At 36.8% G+C, this 22,305-nt stretch overlaps 1 protein-coding gene across 2 annotated transcripts in view; it reads right to left on the reverse strand.

Moving 5' to 3' along the window:
- Positions 1 to 2,471: 2,471 nt before the first annotated feature.
- BANK1 (B cell scaffold protein with ankyrin repeats 1) overlaps positions 2,472 to 22,305 on the reverse strand; it is a 395,229-nt gene continuing 375,395 nt past the window's right edge. For both annotated transcript variants that reach the window (XM_066280104.1, XM_066280103.1), the window contains exons 12-17: positions 16,018 to 16,196; positions 11,016 to 11,079; positions 6,583 to 6,612; positions 5,124 to 5,179; positions 3,435 to 3,499; positions 2,472 to 3,185 (exon numbers count right to left, since the gene is read on the reverse strand). In XM_066280104.1, coding sequence (XP_066136201.1) covers positions 3,440 to 3,499; positions 5,124 to 5,179; positions 6,583 to 6,612; positions 11,016 to 11,079; positions 16,018 to 16,196 — 389 coding nt within the window. In that variant the 3' untranslated portion in view covers positions 2,472 to 3,185; positions 3,435 to 3,439. The remainder of the gene's footprint in view (positions 3,186 to 3,434; positions 3,500 to 5,123; positions 5,180 to 6,582; positions 6,613 to 11,015; positions 11,080 to 16,017; positions 16,197 to 22,305) is intronic.

Below are 22,305 nucleotides of genomic sequence, written 5' to 3' on the forward strand. Positions count from 1 at the left end.
AAGAAACATTATCATCTGCATTTTGAAGATGGGACTATTGAAAAAAATCATGCACTGTAATGTAAAAATTTGAGGTCTCTTGTATTGAGAATCTTGCCTTCTGCTGTACTTAGGTGGGCGTGGTAAGCCCCTGCTTCTCCACCCTTCCTCCACTCCTTCCTCTCTATCTCTCTCAGGTGGCTCACACGTGTGGCAGGTACAGCTACATAAAGGGCTCCAATGGGGCCTCACACCAGCTCTGCGCTAATCCGCTGGGACCCACTAGGTCAGGCTTGTGATGCAGATCTCTCTTCTAAAGACTTACCCATTTAGAAAAGTAATATGCAGTAAAATACAAGTAAGTCCAAGTTATTAAAATTGGACTCCCTGAGCATTACAGAAAACAGGAAGGAACTTAGATGAGCAAACAGTGCACAGTAAGATATAATGATGGCACAAGTTACAAGGTCATTCTCATTAGAAAAATACTGAGAAGAGTCTTATTTTCTAAAAATTGGAGTCTCCATTGGTAGAATAATCTAATGTTCGATTTATGAAAATGCATTAAAGTCAACCATTTGACCATTCAATGACCCATTTACCCTTAAGCCATGTGTGTTCTAAAATATGCATTCAATTATGCTCTTAGAAAATTTTGTATAACGTTAACTGTTTTTATTTTGACAGTATTCTTTTAAATGCTAATCCCATTTTACTTTACAGTCTAGGTCAAGGTTCCTCAACCTTTGCACTTTTGATATTTTGGAATGGAAAATTCTTTGTCCTGTATACTAAAGGATTTTCCCTTTTCTTTACATATGAAATGCCAGGACTCCCTTTTCTGTAGTTACGACCATGAAAAATGTTCCAGATATTGCTAAATGTCCAGGGCAAAGAGAACAAAATTGCCTCATTTGAGAACCATTGGTCTAGCTGCTTTCACTTTGTTATCCTCGGAGATTGACTAATGGCAAAGAAAGGAATTAACTAAACATAAAACTCGTTTGATCACATTCAGTACCTGTTCATATTTCTCTAGAGGTCAGAGTCATGGTAAATTTAAGAACCTGAGGCAAGGGCTGGCTCTTGGAGAAAATTAGGAGTAACGGTTTGGTAACAAATCTGATCTGAGGAAGGGATGAAGAGAAAGGTAAGCTTCTGGCTGTCAGGCTTCCGGAAGCAGCAATCCAATCTGCAGCAGGCCTCTCCTGGAGGTCTCTCCTTGCTGGAAGTGACTGGGCTCCTTGGATAAGGCCCCACACCTCTGTGAGATGTTCCCATATTTCTCGTCTACATCCCTGTCCCTCCACCCTGTCCTCTGATCTTTTCTTACTAAGGCAAAGCTTCTGGTGTGTGGCTCAAATGTGATGAACAGTATTCTGTATGTTAGGGATAAAACTCAGAAATTGAAAATATTACTTTCTTATGGTGCATTTTAATTTGGGTGCATTTAATTTTGGATTACTCTTCCTCTGCCTTTGCATTTCTCTACATTTCATCTCTTCCTTCCATGCAACCGGTATGATATGGGCTTCTGATCCCCCAACTCCAACCTTATCTAACCCATGTGCTCGCTCTGGCAAAGCCTAATCAGCCAAGGATAGGATGAGCCTCAGAGATGGTTAGGTTTCTTTTTCCATGTTTCTTTGTGGTGACAAAGTACTAAGATTTCAAGAATCACGGTATCTAGCGAAAGAGGTTATTAAATGAGCTTTTTGCCAAATTTTATTCTAAGTTAGCCCAGTTCTTTAGGGTAGTGTTTTAGAGATCCTAAATTTAGATTTCCATCTATGTTAAAGATCTGAATTACACCCAGGCCTTATCTCCTGCTCCCACCCTTAACTGAGTTTTTGGTAAGAAATCTTCTAATTATATTATAATCAGGAAAGTTAGCATTTTATCTGTCACTGGATTTCACATCTTCAATAAGACTAAACCTAATGGCAGAATTGTAGGTATTAGTCACAGGCTATTGAAGTTTTAACTTTAGAGATGATACATACATTTACATTTTATAGATGGAGAAAATTATAGAAAAGCAGTTTTTCTATTGCTTTCCCTAACTCTTTGGGTGTGACAATCCACAGAAATGAGGCTCAGTGAATGGAATAGCATACCCTTTCTTGAAAGCTTGAATATGAAACTATGCACTGAATTTCCAAATATAATCATCAGAAGCAGCTTTGATAGGGATAAATTAAACTGTATTGTTGTTTAAAATGAGCTTATTTAAGAATATCAATAGTCTTGAGAAAACTATCATCAATATTTTTCAGATAACTTTTAAAAAATAGACTGTCCCCTCACTGTTTAGAAGCTAGAAAAACATCATTTGTGTTTATTTTACTTTATGGGCTTACACAGTGAAATTAATCAAGTTCACTTATTTTCAAATAGTCTTGGTAGATGTCTCGCTCTGTAAACTGGCAAGTAAAGGAGCTTAGTGGTTAAATCTCATGCATTGATTTTGAAAAGTCAGAGATAGCTTTAAACATTATTTTATTTGCAGTAATTGTGCATGAAAATCATAGAATGATAAAACTGCTTTCTACTTTAAGCTAGTAAACTATGTGTAAGAAATAAATTGATGGAATTGTAACCCTTTTAATAAGGAATGTAGGTCATAGAAATGTATATTAATATGAGATATAAAAAGTTAAAAAAGTTGTTTTCAGGATTACATGCAAATAAGCACTGAATAAGAGGTCTACAAACATGATGAGACAATAATAGTTAATTTTGAAAATGAGAAATTCAGAAAATGGACCAGCCACTTAAAAGGCAAGTATGTACTAAACAAATTTGTATTTTTATGGTTATTCTGAGAACAGGAGGAGTCATTTTTTAGGTTAGTACCTAAAACAGGCCCAATAACTTTGCTACAGAGCATTTAGTTTTTTTGTTCTTATTTTCTTTCAATTTTTAAAATGGAAAATAGCTGCTTCCATGAGAAAATACACTGTAAAATGCAAGAATTTCATTTTGAAAGAATGCAATTGCTCTATGGAATTCAATTGTAGGCTTGATATACCCAGATAAAGCAGATACAATGTCAATAAATTGTGATAATAACAAAATCTGAAATCCAGAGGCCTGCTCTTTCTCTCACGGCGTAGATTTGCCCTGAAGACAGCTGGCAGTCCTAATGCAAGCCTGCTTTACCCTGAAAGCACAGTGTCTGCAGATTCTTGTTTCATTATAATAACCTGAAAACGAGAGCACAGGAAATGTATTAGTGAATAATGGATCATCAATTGAAATTGATTAGCTAACATAAAATCACCGCCATAAATCTTTCTAAGGAATAATCACCTTTAGCTTGAAAAATACACATGTTTATTCTTTCAGAAGAAGAAAATGAAATATTTAGAGGATTCTGTTTGCTAGACAAATGATCCCTTCAAGTCTCTCCTAAGACTGCTTTAGGTTTGTTTTTTAAATAGCTGTTTTCATACCTTCCTTAGTGATCTTTTCTGTAACAGAGACCAAATTCCTTTTCAACTTGGAGTCGAGCAGGAAGCTATGAAAAAAAAAAAAAGATGAAGAGGTAGCTAGCATTTCTTCATTTTTAAGGCTGAGCAAAGAAACATGATAAAGTCATAGTTGTCTTTCATAGTCATGAAAAAACAGCTTTGTAGCAGCAACTGACAAGACAACCCTTCATTTTAAAAGAATCATTGTAAAGCTCAACTTCACCAAAGTACTTGAATTCAAATTTTATTTCCATTTTGATGGAGAATGACCCAAGTGTTGAGAATTTGTATTCTTTTCTCTTATTCAAAATCTTCCTCCAAAATAACATGTCATAGTTGTACAGTCCTTTAGATCTTATAGAAGGATCTTTGTTTGATAAAGATATTTTCACAACTTTCTGGGACTAGGTGTTACCCTGTAACTCTGCTATAGCTGAATGAGTCTAATGAATCTATATATTATAGCCTTATTAGGCCTACAGCCCATTGGTGGGCCACAGAATGATCCAGAGATGCGAATACTTCAGTCAGTCCTTAAGAGTGAATGGCTTTTATGATTACTTATGATTTAGTGACTGATGCATTAGACAGATTAAGGGCTATTAAAGTTTGGTATACTAAAGTTGGTTTATTATGAGAACTTATCAAAGGCTCTAATTCTGGCTTTAAGTAAGAAATCCAGCTGCCACATAACTTGTGACTGCAAATTTCCTACATTGTGTATACAGATAGATGGAATAACAATTTTTATGAAGAAAAATTTGTATTCAGGTCATTATCGTTGTTGTATTGAACTAGTTTTGGTTTTCAACTGCTGCTGTCTTTGTTTAGCATTATTTTTAGCTTCTGTTAGCAATTTATTTCTAGTTAAATGTACAATGTGAAGTAATGCATATTTACATGAACAATATTTTACGGTTAGTTTTCTTTCCCTCTATAACTAGACTGTAACGACTATGTACATTGTGGCTCAAATAGACTCATCATATTCTCGTTGCTAAAGATGATGTCTTTATACCTCTTCTAAGAATTATTTGGCCCATACATGCAGAATTAAACCACAGTTTGGCCATGATGCTTTTTTCCTTTGATCAAGTTTCTTCTTTGTTTTTTTTTCAAAATAGTTAATTTCTTTAAATTATTGCTCATGGATTTTGCACACAAGGCTTATGTAACCTATTTTATTCATATTTTTAGAATATTTCAAAGCATAATCAGGATAGAAGGCTTATGTTCTTTCTCAACAAAATTCTTTTTTTTTGCATTTAATAAAAATTAAGATAGCCCTGGCTGGTTGGCTCAGTGGTAGAGCGTTGGCCTGGCGTGTGGAAATTTCAGGTTTGATTCCCAGCCAGGGCACATAGGAGAAGCACTCATCTGCTTCTCCATCCTTCACCCTCTCCTTTCTCTCTATCTCTCTCTTCCCCTCCCACAGCCAAGGCTCCATAGTAGCAAAGTTGGCCCATGCACTGAGGATGGCTCCATGGCCTCCACCTCAGGTGCTAGAATGGCTCTGGTTGCAACAGAGCAACGCCCCAGATGAACAGAGCATCGTCCCCTAGTGGGCTTGCCAGGTGGATCTCGGTTGGGTTCATGCAGGAGTCTGTCTCTCTGCCTCTCCACTTCTCACTTCAGAAAAATACAAAAAAAATTAAGATAAATACAACCTACCTTATTGTTGAAAGGTATATTATGTAAAGTATTTTCATTGTGAACACTTTCATTACCTAGAAATACAAACTCTGTTACTATCTCTTTAGTCATTCATACATTTAATGACTCATTTATTTAGCACTTAAAAAAATTATATATGCAGGCCCTGGCCAGTTGGCTCATTGGTAGAGCATCAGCCTGGCATGTGGAAATCTATAGTTCAATTCTCGGTCAGGGCATACAAGAGAAACCATCATCTGCTTCTCTACCCCTCCCCCATCTTTCTCTCTCTCTTCCCTTCTTGCAGCCATGGCTCAAATAGTTTGGGCAAAGTTGGCCCTATGTGCTGAGGATGGCTCCACAGCCTCACCTCAGGCACTAAAAATATCTCAGTTTCTGAGCAATGGAGCAGAGTCCCAGACAGGCAGAGCATCGCTTGGTAGGTGGCTTGCCATGTAGATCTTGGTCTGGGCACATGCGGGATTTGTTTCTGCCTCATTTTTTACTTAATAAAAAATTATATATGCAAAAAATAAGATATTGGTAAAGAAGAAAATTACTAAAGAGATAAAAGGGCATATTGAAAAGTCATCTTTGGTGAGTATGCCATTAATTTCTCCTATACATAAAGATCAACTTGGATAGAATACTGAGGAGTTGGTTCAGCTCAGAAACAGTCCTATACCTTTGAATAACAACTTCAACTTGATTACACCTTCTTCTCCCCTGCCTAGTTACCAGGATTTGCAGATTGCAAAATATACTAAGATATGTGTGTGTGTGTGTGTGTGTGTGTGTTCCTACTAGTCTCCATTGGCTCATACCACTGCCCACCTGCCCTTACCACAGGCTTTCCACTCTCCAAACCAGCCATACTGCTCACTTCTACTACTTCCCATTTCCACAGCCAGTGCTTTGGTTCAGGCCATAGACAACTGCTTCTAGATTATCCAACAGATGCCTAGCTGATATCTATTTGCTCTTTTCCCTCAACATTCTGCACACAATCCTCCCCATCACACTAAAGTGAATGACTTTCTCAAGTGCTATTCCAATTTCATTTGCTCTATCAATAACTTCCACTCATCAAATATCAGCTCCTATTTATATATATATCTTTATAGCAATTCCCATGGTATAATGCATATATATATTACAATACATATGATGAAACTGAGGCTTAAAGAGCTTAAGTGACTTGCCAAAGGTCACAACCAATAAGTCACAAAGAGCCAGGTCAATGAGAGTTCAAAGAACAAGCTTCTTTTATTATATAACAATGCCTCTAAGATTGCTATTCTATAACCTTTTCACAATCTATTTTGGCAGTCAAGTGGTTTTGCATATATAAACACAAAAACTAAGTAAGATTTTTACACTGATCTGTCTAGTCATATTAGGCTTAATTTATATTGAAATTGATTTACTATGTGCTTTGTTTTCATCCTCAATCCTTCAACAAATACTGAGTACTTACCATTTGGATGGTGCACAATGGTGAGCTTATCTAGGAAAAAAAAACACATTCTGAGTTTTGCTTAATATTTTTTTCTAACCTTTCTTTTTATTGTTTGACTGCTTATCTTTAAGGTGAGCATAAACTTTCACAATCTGATTTAAAAAATACTAACTTTCCACTAAGTGTGAGAAACCATGTCTTTTACTACTTTTGTCTTTTTTCCTCCTGATGCTTGTCCTAGGGTATTCTGATTTGGATGTCTTTGACATTTAATAAAAGCTTGCTTTTTTTTTTTTTTTAGCTTGGGATATTCAATACTTTTTTGAAATTAACATTATTCAGTAATAAATACAGTACAATTCAAACATTTTTAAGTCTATACTTTAATAGATATAGTCAGTTATGCCATCTCACATCAATCCTCACCCCACACCATACCATTACTCCTGCTCACCCCTGAACTAATTTCTGTCTCATTAATTTTATCTAGAATTCCAGATAAACAAGAATCTTACAATGTGTGCTTCTTTGTGCATAGTATCTTTCAGTCAGCATAACCTCTGTGAGATTCATTCATGTTGTTGTATGTACTAACAAGTATTCATTTTTACTGCTGAGTAACAAGTGAGGCAAGTTATTAAGAAGTAGGAAATTTTCCTGGCAAGTAGAGAACTGGAGACAAAGTACTTAAATAGTCAGGCAATTAGCAGCCAGCTAATAAATTACAAGATTTTATCTTCCCTAACTAAAGACAATTAGGAGCAGATGGTTCACATCTCTCCTCCTCAACCAGAAAGCAAGTGGCTTAAATCTCCCTAATCAAAGAGATAAGTAACAGAGACCCAGTTAGTGGCATTAGTGCCAGCCAAACCCAAGAATGGATCAAGTTAGGGGAAGAAATAACAAAACCAGCAATCAAAAACTCAATTAGAGCCAAATCCAGTAGAGAGGTAAAGCTCCCACTCTACACTCATTTTTGATACATCAGCCTAATAAAGGTCACATCTATAAAGCTAATGAATATTCTGATTGAGACCTCCCCAAAATTTTCTGCCTGCAAAAAACAGACACAAACCCTCAAGACAAAGAACCCCGTGCACTCTCTTTGAGCACACCCATGCCCCCCCGCCCTCAGGGGTGTACCTTTGCTTTCTCTCTCCTGAGCTCTTAAGGGTTCTGATGAGACTTGCAATCAGAGGGGCAGTGAGGAGAGAGGTAGAGAAACAGGAAAATAAAATTCATAGAAAAGCAAAAGAAAACCATCAATAAGAACAACCTGAGATGATTCCACTGTTAACTTTAGCGATGACTTTGAAGCAGCTCTGATAAACATAATTAACTTTATAAAAATATGGTTTTAAGAAATGAATAAATATAAAATCACAGCAAAATATTGAAATTATATAAATGGAAATTATAGAAATTAAAATGATAATAAAAGAAATAAAAAATAGATCAGATGAGCTTATCAGCAGATTGGATATAACAAAAGAGTTAATAAAGTTGAAGACAAATCAACAGAAATTATGAAATATGATGGAAAGGAAGATAAAAAAAATCTTTAAAAAGAACAGAACCTGAGAGACATGAAGAACAATATAACATAGTCTAGTATGAACATAATTAGAGTCCCAGAGGAGAAAAGAGTGAGTTTGGGACAAAATATTTTAAAAGAAATAATGAGCAAAACTTGCCAAATTTAATGTAAGCCACCTCCATACAGTTCCAAGAACTTCAAAAACACTAAATAGCATAATTGTTAAGAGGACTTCATATAAGCAACTGTAGTAAAAGAGATAATCTTGAAAGCAGACAGAAATAAAGACACATTTCACATAGAGGAAAAGGATGAGAATATTCACTAATTTCTTACAGAAACAATGGAGGACTACAAACAATGTAATAATATCATTGAAATGCTAAAAATAAAAATGGCCACTTAGAATTGTATATCCAGAGAAAATATTCTTCAAAAATTTGTTGAACTAGAGACATTCTCAGGGAACTAAAATCAGAAAATTCACTGACCGCAAATTGTAATATAATAATAAATGTTAAAAATCTCATATAAGGTGAAGGGATATTGAAAACAAACTCATATCTGCACTAAGGAATAAAGAACAATGAAAGTTATACAAAGCAGGTAGATATAAAGTATTAGGGTTTTCTTTTCCTGTCTTTCACGTGGATCTTACAGGGGCTTGGTTTTAGGCTTTGTTATGGCAGATCTGGTATAAGTCTTACTGGAAGTTATGGTCCTTAGTTTTTATATCTCTTGGTGTTCACAATAGGATGCTAGGTTTTTTTACAAAGTGTTAAGGAGACCTTTTTACTCTGGCTGGGCAGGAATGGAAATATTCCAGTATGGACTTTCTCTAACTCTGCTCAAACTCTAGTGTCTCTGTTCTGCATTCAATGCCCTAGAAACTGCTATCCTGTATATCTTGAGTGGTCTTGCTCTGCACTTGTACAGTCCATCTCTCAGCCACAGACCTGTGGGGTCCCTCACTCCCTGTAAGGCTATTTCTACACAGCTGCCGCTTCAGTGACCCACCACATACATTCCAGAAACATTAGCTGCCCTGATCTTTGTTCTTTGTCTCTTCAGTTCAACAGGACTGCCTGTTTTGCATAGATTGTAGCCATAATATCAGTCTCTGGGAGTCATGAGAGCTACCATATAAAATTGCTTGTCTTTAGGATTATAGTCTTAGGTTGTTTATTGTCCACTCCCTGAAATCAGTGGCCCCATATTTTTTCCCAGTATGAGTGTTCTGTACAGTGGAATAATTTATTTGGTATATTTATTCCACTTTGGCTGGAAGGGAAGCTAGATGATTCCTAATTAGGACACCAATGATTAAGAGCATGGACTTCGAATTAAAAAAGCAATAGATTGTAGTTTCTAACCTGTATGTTTGGGATGTCTTAGTTTCTTAAAGCCTCAGTTTTCTTATTTATAAATTGAAACTAATGCCTACCTCAAAAGGTTATTGTAAAAAAAATTCGTAAGGTAATATTAAGTGTACAGTCAATAAATATTAGCTACTATTACTTAATGTTCCTTAGTAAAATTATTTATATATTTTGTAATTTTATACTTTGTTAACATTTTAATCTTATTCTACATTAGAATAGAAATCTATAGAATTTAGTTATCTGTAAATTACTCCTGTGTTTATGACCTTAATTATTTTTAAAACCATTTCTGTTTTAGAAAACATTTCTAAGAGAGCTTGAAGAATTCTCTATGGAAATAGATAACAACCCAATAATATGAAAAGAAAATGAATTTTAACAGGGTGGATTTCAAAATGGAGCACTAGCTAAAAGTTATGCAATATTATTGAAAATAGAAGAGATGAAAGTTTCCAAGCTTTACTAGTGGTTGTTAGTTTTTAATTATCTGTGCAGGAATAGGAACTTGGATAAAGAGTGGTCAGATAGTGAGAATATACTTAATTTCAATTTTAAAATATGTTGTTTGTTTATCTTTAGAGAAGATTTACCATTTTAATAATGTTTAGCTTGTGTTAATATTAAGATGAGTGGTTTTTGTTTTTGTTTTTTCTCCTGAGAGCAACTGTTAATTATTAGCAAGGGGAATCTGCACTGCCAAGAAACACGCTAACTGTAGGGGAAGGCAAATGGAGATTTGAAATTTAAAATGATCCACATGTGGACAATTGTGTGAACTCATTCTATTGAGACTCTTCTACCTTATTAAAAAAGTATAACTCCTTAAAAATTTAATTCTCTGCATAATAGTTCACATATAAAAGAAACTAGAGTAGAGTCATTTTGTAGCTCACATCAAGATCAAAGGAAAAAAGGCTCTGGCAGGTGGCTCACTGGATAGAGTACCAGCCTGGCGTATGGATATCCTAGGTTTGATTCCCTGTCAGGGCACACAAGGGAAGCGACCATCTGTTTCTCTCCCCTTCCCTCTCCCCTTTTTCTCCCTGTACCTCTTCCACAGCCAGTGGCTCCATTGGTTTGAGCATGGCCTCAGGTGCTGAGGATAGTTCCATTAGAACAGATCAGCCTCAAGTACAAAAAATAGCTCGATATTCAAGCATTGGCCCCGTATGGGTTTCTGGGTGGATTCTGGTTGGGTCACATGCAGGAGTCTTCCTCACTATCTCCCTCCTCTCACCATAAAAAAAAATCAAAGAAAAAAAAAAGAAACTAGCATTTATTGAATGTCCATTATGGGTCAGAGATAGTAAAAGTATTTTATATGTTAACTTATAAAACCACTTTCAGATATGTATAATTATTCCTGTTTTCAGACAAGGAACCTGAGTAGCATGGATTAAAGATACTGGCTGGCCACATAGCTGGGAAGTGATTGAGTATAGATATGAACTTAGACCTTCTTGATGTCAAAGTCCTTGCATTTTCCAGTTTATCACTCTGCCATTTTTTAATAATAGACAAATTTTACTTACCATAGACATTTTCATCTTCTGGCCTCTTCCCAAGTATGCAATCTCGCAGTTGGCGTAGTTTTTCCTAAATGAGGAAACAAGCAGGAAACAGAAGTCAAGATTTACAAATTGTCCTAGATCAAGAAGAAACTACTGTCCCTAGTATCACCACAACTATTTTGTACTAATTTAGAACTTATAATATCTCATTGACTATCCTTGACATTTTAGATGTATTATCTTGCTTGATCCTCACAACTTCATGAAGTAGATATAAAATGTCATCATCTCATTTAACACATAAAAACTGAGATACAAAGAGGTTACATAACATGCCCAAATCCAAATCGCAGTCAAAGGTGGTAGAGTCAGGATTGGAACTCAGAGTCCAGTTCTTTCAGAAGCTGTTTTACCAATGTAATACTTGACCCCATGTAAATCACGGACTATTTGATGATCAAAAACATGAGAGTGACACAACGGTGACTTGCTATTGCTGGAGCACAACTCCAGCTTCTGTAGTACACCATCCTTCCCCAGAATTCCTTCAAAGAAATAGGGACTCAACCAAAAAAAACACACCTGGATTCCCCTTCTTAGTTAATTTGTGATATTTATTTGCTTTTCAAATATCCTGCATTGAACATCTATTCTTTTTAACCACAATATAATATAAGCTGATATTCAAAAATCCCATTTTAGAGGAAAATATAAGAGTAGCACTTTTTCTTAAGGGTTTCCCATGAAACATAGAAATCACATTTCCTAAATAGATAACAGTTTTCACTGCTTTACGGGAAGTCCCCTAAGAGTGGAGCAAATGTTCTTTAGGCACTCAGGGATCATGAGCGGGTGTGAGAAGAATAAGAGGCCAGGTTTTCACCTTCTCAGCCATCTCACCTTCAACTCCAAGGATTCTACATGAGTCTCATTATTCTAGAATCTCTTCTATTATTAACACTATGTTTGTGCTATTTTTTCTGTTAATTTCCTAAGATAATGTTTCTGTCAATAATAATAGAACTTTATAGTTACCTCTGATTGATTCATCTTCAGGGTGCAAATGAATATTTTTGTAAACTATAATAGTAATAATGAGAAGTGTATGGGATTGAATATGTGTCTGTTATGAAAATGGGAGAACATTATTTTTTTTTTGTTCTGACTATTGTCTAGGCCCTTATATTAAACACGAGGAAAGTGTAGGGTCTTGACAATGTTTTTTGGATAAGATACCCAAAAGTATAAGCAACAAAGGAAAAAATAAACAAGTGTGACTATATCAACGTGTAAAGCTTTTACACAGCAAAAGAAGCCATCAAAAAACTAAAAGGAAACCTATAGAATGGGAGAAATCTTGCAAATCTTTGGTTAAAAAATGGGCAGAGAAACTGAATAAATATTTTTCCAAAGAAGATGCACAAATGATCAACAGATATATGAAAAAGTGCTCAACATCACTAATTATAAGAAAAATGCAAGTTAAAACCACTTTATTATTGTTAGAATGGCTGCAATAGAAAAGATAACAGTGCTAGTAGAAAATGGAAAAAAGGGGTTCCTGAGTACTATTACTGGGAATGTAAATTGGCTCAACCGCTATGAAAAATAGTTTGTATGCTTCTGAAAAATTAAAAATGCAACTCTATATGATCTAGCAGACTCACTTCTGAGTATGAGTATATAGCAGAGGGAAGTAAAAACAGGGCATTGAATTGATATGTGTACACCAATGCCCACTGCAACATTATTGACAACAGCCAAGATATGGAAACGACCTAAGTGTCTCTCAGTGGATGAATGGATAAAGAAGTTATCTATATCTATATACATATAAAATTTATATTTAATAAAATAATATATTTAATGGAATAGTCTTCAGCCATGAGAAATAAGGAAATTTGCCATTTGTAAAAACATGGATGAAAGTAACTTCAGAGTACTATGCCAAGTTAAAAATGTCAGAGCCTGACCTGTGGTGGCACAGTGGATAAAGCACTGACCTGGAATGCTGAGTTTGCTGGTTTGAAACCCTGGGCTTGACTGATCAAGGCACATATAGAAGTTAATGCTTCCTGTTCCTCACCCCTTTTCCCCTCCCTACCCTCCCTTCCTCTTTCCCTCCCTCCCTCTCTCTCCCTCTCTCTAAAAAATTAGAAAACATAGCAGAGAGAGAAAGACAAATAATGTATGATATTACTTATATGTTAAATCTTAAAATGTCAAACTCATGAAACAGTGAGTAGAATGGTGGTTACCAGAGACTGGGGGAGTAGAGGATAAGTTTGGCCAAAAGGTACAAACTTTCAATTTTAAGTTCTAGTGATCTAATGTATAGCATAGTGATTATAGTAAAAAATACTATCATAGCCCTGGCTGGTTGGCTCAGTGGTAGAGCGTCGGCCTGGTGTGCACGGGTCCCAGGTTTGATTCCCAGCCAGGGCACACAGGAGAAACGCCCATCTGCTTCTCCACCCCTCCCCCTCTCCTTCCTCTCTGTCTCTCTCTTCCCCTCCCGCAGCCGAGGCTCTCTTGGAGCAAAGATGGCCCGGGCACTGGGAATGGCTCCTTGGCCTCTGCCCCAGGCGCTAGAGTGGCTCTGGTCGCGGCAGAGCGACGCCCCAGAGGGGCAGAGCATCGCCCCCTGGTGAGCAGAGCGTCACCCCCTGGTGGGCGTGCCGGGTGGATCCTGGTCGGGTGCATGCGGGAGTCTGACTGTCTCTCCCCGTTTCCAGCTACGGAAAAATACAAAAAAAAAAAAAAAATACTATCATACACTTAAAAGTTGCTGAGAAAGTAGGTATTAAATGTTCAACCTCCCTCCCCTGCAACTAAATGGTAATTATGAAATGATGGCCATGTTAGCTAGCGCTATAATGGTAATCATTTTGCAGTATACAAATGTATCAAATCAATACTTCCAACACCTTAAATTTATACATGTTATATGTCAATTATATCTCAATAAAGCTGAAAAAATATAAAGGAAAGAACTGACTGATACCTCTAATAGTATTCAGTCAGAATTCTAAACTTTTGGCTCTATGAAAGGTAACCTTAGTGCCTGTTTTTGAATTTACAGCTAAAGTACTTTATTTTTCATAAGCACTAATCATATTCATTACCCACCATTGTCCCTTTATATATATTAGATTAGTCAGCTCAGTCTCAAAGTAGTGAGTATGGACCACCTTAAATTCTTTTTAAAAAAATATTAAATATAAATACATAAAAATAAAAAAAAACAAGTGTTTAATAAAACAACTAGTGAAGTCATTTCCAAAATGTATTTAGGTTAGATTATTCTAAATTGTAAACTTTATTATTGAAGGGTCAATAAAAAAATCAGATGAAGTACAACTGATTTCTGTGTACAAAATTCATATAATCTAGCATTTCTAGGAATGTGATTTGCATGTCTGCACTTAATTAAGCATATTGTACCCATTTCAGGATAAGAGGGATGTTTGATGGTGATGGTATTGGAACAGACTGAGAGGCATGGACAGCTATCAGTTGCAGAACCCAACAATCAGCATTCTTTCACATCTGTTTGACAAAATCACTGGCCTTGCTTAGCACTGCAAAGTCTGAAACCTGTCTGACCACCAGCCCTTAACCAGAGCTGCCCTTAGAGACATGGTTTCTGACATGAGGTCATCTCAGATGTACTTGAGAAGTCCCCTTTTTTAATCTATCTCCTGTTTATATGCCATATTGTTTAAATTTCACTATGGGATTCATTTTTCTGTTGTCAAAAAATATTTTCCTAAGCATTGTTTTTAAATAAAAAATAATCCCTTAGGGAAAATAGCATACTAAGCTATTAATGATTATTTATACTTGGCCTAAACTAGTTAATTTAAGTATGTTTTATAAGACAACTTCCTGGCAACTGGTTTCTAAGACAAGGGGACATACTGTAATGACAGAACAAAAACTGTTGAAATGCTTTGGGGATAGGAAGGCCTTTTGGGTACTTAGAATAAGGTCTGGATACCCCTTACTGAGAAACATCACAGGGTATATGTGGTATATTTTTGTTTTCATTCTCATCTTTGAACCACCTACTCCAATTTCCTCTCAGGATATAAATTATATCTATAGAAGACAAGACTAAACTTATCTGAATTTAATGCTCTTGACATCATTTCTCTGAAGAACGTTTGTGTACATATATATAAATACATAAATCTATATCTATTATATCGATATAGATATATATGTATAAAGGTTAAAGGGAAGAGAATACTTATTACATTGCTTTTAGGACTACTGCCTGATACAATTTCAATCATTCTTGTTTCTTTTAAGTTTGGTCTACATAATACACTATTCTGAATGCTGAGCACATATTAGTGTAAAGAAGCTTTACCCTAGTTTCATCAATGAGATTCATAAAATATTCACTATACTACTGACAGCCTTAGAAGTTAAGTAGGCCCTGGCCAGTTGGCTCAGTAGTAGAGCATTGGCCAGCGTGTGGATGTGTGGATGTCTGGGGTTCGATTCCCAGTCAAGGTACACAGGAGAAGCAACCATCTGCTTCTCCACCTTCCCTCCTCTCGCTTCTCTCTCTTCTCTTCCCGCAGCCATAGCTTGAATGGAGCAAGTTGGCCCCAGGAGCTGAGGATGGCTTCATGGTCTCTGCCTCAGGTGCTAAGAAAAAGCTCAGTTGAGCAACAGAGTACCTTCAGATGGGCAGAGCATTGCCCCCTAGTGGGCTTACCAGTGGATCCTGGTGGTGTATGCGGGAGTCTGTCTCTGCCTCCCTTCTTCTCACTGAATAATATTAGCTCTGATACATTGGGTCTCAGCGTGGAGTTCACCAATGTTTTGTAATCATGAAGTTTGGATATTTTCTAACTCTTAACTGGTAATTTGAAAACACTTTTTTGGGGGGCTATTTAAAAACAAAAGAACAGTTATCTGTATTCCTTATGAAGACTCAACATTTACAAAGAAGCTTGGAGCTTTTTAGTGACAGAATGTTCCAGAAGGGATTGGGGTCAGTCAGTCTTACCTGCTGAATCATCTCGAGGCCAGTCTTTCCTATCTGCCACTGTTTAAATTTCTCAAGGGCTTGATCCACAGACAGTTTCCCACTCTTCACTTTCTCCTGCAGGAGGATGAGTTCTTCCTGCCCAGCAGCCAGGCAGCCCCTCACAGGGGAAGAGACTTGACTCTCCATCCAAGGTCTGTCTACAATATAAGGGGAGGGGGGTTTAACAAGAAGTCAACATATGACAACTGGAAAAGAAAAGAATCTGAAAAATAAGCAGTTTGAGTTTCTTGTTCTTACTGGTCTATGAGCAGTTACAGAATAAATCAGCAGAATTTTTTTTAATGATTTTCTTTCTAAATGTGTTTATGCCTGGCACTTAGTGTTATGGTTAAAAACAAGCTGTTGCATCACTGAAAAGAGAAGAGGAAGAAGAGGTAGCAAAAGTCCAGCACTGCTTTGTGGTAGGCAGTGCCAACCCTGTGGTCTTTTTGTGAGGATTATTTGAAAATGTGTACAAAATACTTATCACAGTGCCTGCTACATAGTACACTAAATCAATGTTAGCATTATTATTAATAATAAATATTTGCGGGATAAACAGAATCTCTTTACCTTTGGGAAAAGAGATCTCAACCAAAATCTTAATATGATGAGAAGGTAAGGATCATTTGTGTCAATGGAAAAAAAAACTTCCAAACTGTAAGAATTTTTTATGAGTTGATTTGAGCCAATCTGTCCACAGTTGCTGGGAAGCAAAGTGTCAACAGATTAAGAAAATGCTCTGGCAAATGGTGATTTCACCACTTATTTTATATGTCAGAATCAAAGGGGAAAGTGTAAGGAGTTACATGAAATTAGTGATAGATTAGGGAGGCAGGAGAAAGCAAAACCCGTGTGGGGGATCTCTGGGATTAGATAAAAGTGAAAATGTATACACTAAAACCTCTTACATAGGAGGCACCAGACCAGCAGGTTAATTAACATGATAATAGTAACAATGAAAGGGTTTGTTGGCTCCTGCTTTGGTAGGATGCCTGCCCTGAAGGAGCAGAAAAAGAAGATTCCCTCCACACCTCAATGGCATGTTATCAGTTACATTATTGCAAATGAAAAAGGCAACAGACAGCTTCAAAGCAAACACTGACTTTCCTTCAGATAGAGAGTAACTCCCTAGGACATGACTACCCACCATAAAATGCTTTTAGTTAGAAAGGTTTGATTTAGACCAGGGGCAGTCAACTTTTTTATACCTACTCCCCACTTTTGTATCTCTGTTAGTAGTAAAATTTTCTAACCACCCACCAGTTCCACAGTAATGGTAATTTATAAAGTAGGGAAGTAACTTTACTCCATAAAATTTATAAAGCAGAATTACAGCAAGTTAAAGCATATAATAATAATAATTACTTACCAAGTACTTTCTGTCAGATTTTTGCTAAGTTTGGCAGAAAAATTTTTATAAAACAACTTACTATAGTTAAATCTATCTTTTTATTTATACTTTGGTTGCTCCGCTACTGCCCACCGTGAAAGCTGGAATGCCCACTAGTGGGCGGTAGGGACCAGGTTTAGACCATCCTGTGCTTACCTTAGTTCTCTGAATTCACAAGGCCATTGTGTAGGCTTTCCCTGAGCTTGTCAGGTTTAGTTCATGGCCACATCTTGATTTATTAAAAAAAATTTTTTTAGTCCACATTTGAAAATTTATCCTAAAACATTTTAAATAAATAATTGCTGGTCATTTTGTAGTGAATGGCTTTCTTTTCAAGAATTTAATTTTGGAGCAATCCATGTAGTATTTGTTTAGTATAAGAAGAACATTAGATGGTCCAGTTGTCTGTGTGTGGCTGCTAATGCCACACCAGATCCTGGCCTGAAGTACAGTGGTGGTACATTGCAAAACATAGGGGAATTGACTTTTTTATTTGCCTTACGTGGCATTTGAAGTTATACATGAACCATCATCTGCATGCATTTAAGAATGTTATATGTCCTCCTCGCTACCTTAATTTCTGTTACTCTTAATGACCACTGGATGGTGTCACACTTGTGCTACCAGTCTGGCTGCAGAACTCGTTTATGTGTTTGTACTTTCTCATTGATTTATTTCCATGAAGTCCAACATACTTACTCTCTTACCTCAGGAGAGACTGGGTTACTTAGCAGTGGCAGCACATGTGTTAGGCACGGTGAAATCTAAATATGCCATCAAGTCTAGAAGCAGAGAATAGGTAGTCCTGCCCAATCTGTACTAATGAGCTGGCTGTCTCTGGAGAAATTGCTCCTTACTGGGGTCCCTTCTTCAAGAAAAAAAGCAATAAACTAGACTGGACCTACAGCAGACTGACAAGGACTGGGGAGATGGGGAGGGCATTAAAATTCTAATGTAATAAGATTCTTTTTTATATACTTAGTATATTTTAATTCTAAATTATATATATGTGCATAATATATAATCAGTCATCATATTAGGTGCTTGATAAACACTATATCATTTAAGTCTTACAGAAATTTTTGAGAGAGGTATTACAACATTTTTAAATTTTCTGTGAAAACTGGCCCTGGCCCGTTGGCTCAGTGGTAGAGCGTCGGCCTGGCGTGCGGGGGACCCGGGTTCGATTCCCGGCCAAGGCACATAGGAGAAGCGCCCATTTGCTTCTCCACCTCCCCTCCCTTTCTGTCTCTCTCTTCCCCTCCTGCAGCCAAGGCTCCATTGGAACAAGGATGGCCTGGGCGCTGGGGATGGCTCCTTGGCCTCTGCCCCAGGCGCTAGAGTGGCTCTGGTTGCGGCAGAGCGACGCCCTGGAGGGGCAGAGCATCGCCCCCTGGTGGGCAGAGCGCGCCCCTGGTGGGCGTGCCGGGTGGATCCCGTTCGGGCGCATGTGGGAGTCTGTCTGACTGTCTCTCCCCGTTTCCAGCTTCGGAAAAATACAAAAAAAAAAAAAAATTTTTTTCTGTGAAAACTGCATCACAGCATATCTACAAAACATGTTTGATTTTAGAAGAAAGAAGCACCTAGTCCATGCTTGAAGCTATTGCACTTAAGACCAGTTTATGCAAAAAACAGCTATGCAGAGTTAAATATTCTTATGACATGGGTGAGATGGCCTATTAAACTCCTTCATTTCACAGATGAGGCCCTGAGAGTCTAAAGCTGCATTTTCGTGCAGTCCTGAGCCACAAGTGGCTAGTGAGCCCTTGAAATGTGACTAGTTTTAATGGAAATGTTTGTAAGTGCAAAATACATACTGAGTTTTGTAGGCTTAATGTGAAAAAGATGTAAAATATCTCAATAATTTTTAAACTGATTACATGTCAACATAAAATATTTGTTTAAACTTAGTCACCTGTTTCTTTTAAAAGTATTTAAGGTAGCTTGAATTTTAATTGATTGGACAGCACTGATATAGAAGGTTAAATGACTTGTTCAAGTGCTCACAGCTAGACAGTGAGGAGGCAGGAGTCAAATTAGTTTTTTGTGATTTTCTCCCTCTAATGTTCCCTCCGAACCTTTGCCGGCTGGATCTTTCCGTAACTTTTCTCTTTTAGTACTCTAAATAACAACTTTCTGTCCCTGTTTAAGGTATTGCATTTCTCAATTATGTAAAGTTGCTTAGCTGTGATAATTATTATTATTATTTAAAATAAATTTAATGGGGTGACATCAGTCAATAAAATACATTGGTCTTAGGTAAATATCTCTATAGCATTTGAACCGTTGATTGGGTGCTGTGCCCACCACCCAATATGGAGTACTTTGTAGCAGGTTTAAGTGTGTGAAGGGGACTTGAGCCTCAGGGCTGTCTTGGAAAGACTTCTAATGTCAGTCTCAGTTTTGAAAAGATTCTAGCAGGGAATCCGGGAACAGGAATACAGGGAGGGTTTCTTTCTGAAAAGATTTACATGCATGTAAAACTGCTCCATAGCCAATCGTTCTGATGCCCACGGGGCTTTCTTGTCTTGTCTTTTCTCTTCAGAAGTCCTCTTCCCCCAGAACTAACAAGATGTCAACAGATTCTAGACTCTGAGTCTTTTTCTCCAGGGATGACGAAGCATGAAATCCCAGGGGAATTGCAGATGCACAAGTCAGCCAGAGGGCTCACTGGTTTAGCAGCCAAAGCACAGATAACAAGTGAGTTCTTGCTTCCTGTACCATATACTTTTTATAGGTCTCCACACTTCACTTCATTTCATGAGATGCAGTTTGCAGTAGAATTTTACCTGCCAGTCCTGTCAGAGCGTGGAGGGTTAGCATCATCATTGAACAGCTATGCCATTTAACTAGCACCTCGCTTCTGTCATCTCTTTGCCTAAGTGTGAATCCATTTTTATCTCAGGTAAAACCCATGCAACTGAATTTTCTGCTTACTGTGGAAGTTATCACAAGAAAAGCTCTTCCCAGAAAACCATACTAACTTGTTTTGCTACACATACAGATTAGTTTAACTAAAAAAATATATAATAATTTTAATAGTATTCATTTCAATTACCCCTTTATATTTCAAATTTTAGCTACTAAAATATAAAATGCCTTCCCAGAGAAAGGAGCAGGAATTCAATTCTGTGTGGTTGGGCAGAGAGAGCAAAAGAACAGAAGTGAGGAGCTTCAGAAATTCCACAGACCAAGTCCTAGGAGGGAGTTATTTACTAAACTATTTTGCTATACATCTGCTTTTACTCTTTTTCACACTAAAAAGATTAAAAGAAAATTGCTTGATAAATTACTACTAGGCATGGTAAGTTGCAAAGGAAAATGATGTAGGCTATTTACTATCTTTCTTCTCCTAAGGGTAGACTAATCAAACCAAAGTGTGCAACCTGTAGTTTTAGGTAGGGTATGCAAAATTGCTTTATTGCATTTAGGTTACTATCTTATGGAGGATGGAAGGATTTTTTTCCTTCCTCCCCAATTTTATACTTATTATTCGTTTATTTCGCAAGCGTTAGTATGAGTTTAACACAGTTTTCTTTGAAAGCATTTGTAAGACAGTGAACTGGACTTAGTGCAGGCTCCTGGTAGGCTCCTGGTCTCTTATTGTAAAAGCTTCAACACAAACTATAGTTTCTAAAGTTGTTCTCTGTTGTTTGTTTGTTTTTATTGCTTCTTGGCCTTTTGGCTTAGATCAATTGTAAACTTTAAGTGTCTTTTGGTTTATTCTCTCTACAAGATATTCCATTCAAGCAAATGTTGGTCATATAAACATCAAGAAATCTGTTGTGGTGAGTATATGACTCTATAGATCAGGTAGGAAAGCAAATTAGGCTTTTCATTAAAATTTTTTTCTGTTTACTGAGTGACTGGTTAGAATATATTTTTACTGAAAATATGAAAGGAAACAAGTTGATTGCCCAACAACAAGAAATTTAAAATATAAAATATTCATTTAATAAATATTAGGTATTCATTAGAATAATAGTAATAATGAAAAGATCATGTGGCAGCATGAAAGTGCCTATTATATAATGACAAGTATAAAAGTAGGATACAAAATTGTATATAAGTAAAATTTTGACAATATCAATGTTGTACTATAACAAAGCATGAAAGAAAATTTTTAATGATATTAATTGTTCTATTGTGATGGTAGAGAGGTGCAAACTTTTTTCCTAATTTCTAACACTCTATAATAATACTATATTGTTTTCACAATAAAAAAATATCTGCCACTTTGTTAATGGGTTTCCCCATGGAATATATGCCATCTCAAACCATGCCTGATATACTGTACCATGCCACATCATACTGTACCATCTTACCAAATTATTTTGTGAGAAATTGGAAAAAACTGTCAATAATGGGACTTAGAGAACCAATGACCAGAATTTAAATCTGAAGTTCCCTTTTGGTTCCATAGCTAGAGTACTGACAGATAAATACACTCAAGTCTACATGGGCGGACTAACATGCCTGGAATGATTTATTTATATGTTCTAAGAAAGTCTCCACATTTCCTTAACTTAGGGCTGCATATAACAAAGGTGCTCTCCTTTAGTAAACTTTGGTCAGGCTCGCTGAGTCCTTTTCCAGGTAAGCTTCACCTTCTGCACTTCCATGTTTGTCTTTGGATTGCCTAATTTTTACAAGATCATGCTAGATTGGTTTGGCCAGAATCTCCCACCCTCCTATCTGATCAACCTCAATATCTAATAGCTTCCTTATCTTCCATCATTCCCAGATAATGTCTGATCACCTGCTAGCCTTCCGCAGGAATCCTATTAGGTCAAGTCAGCTCCAATCCCTCTAAACTCTGAGGTTTTCTCAGTAATTTTCCGTCCAGCCCTTGTGCCTCCCCCACATTCTGCTGC

This window comes from Saccopteryx bilineata, chromosome 5, assembly GCF_036850765.1.
Source record: "Saccopteryx bilineata isolate mSacBil1 chromosome 5, mSacBil1_pri_phased_curated, whole genome shotgun sequence".
NCBI lineage: Eukaryota > Metazoa > Chordata > Mammalia > Chiroptera > Emballonuridae > Saccopteryx > Saccopteryx bilineata.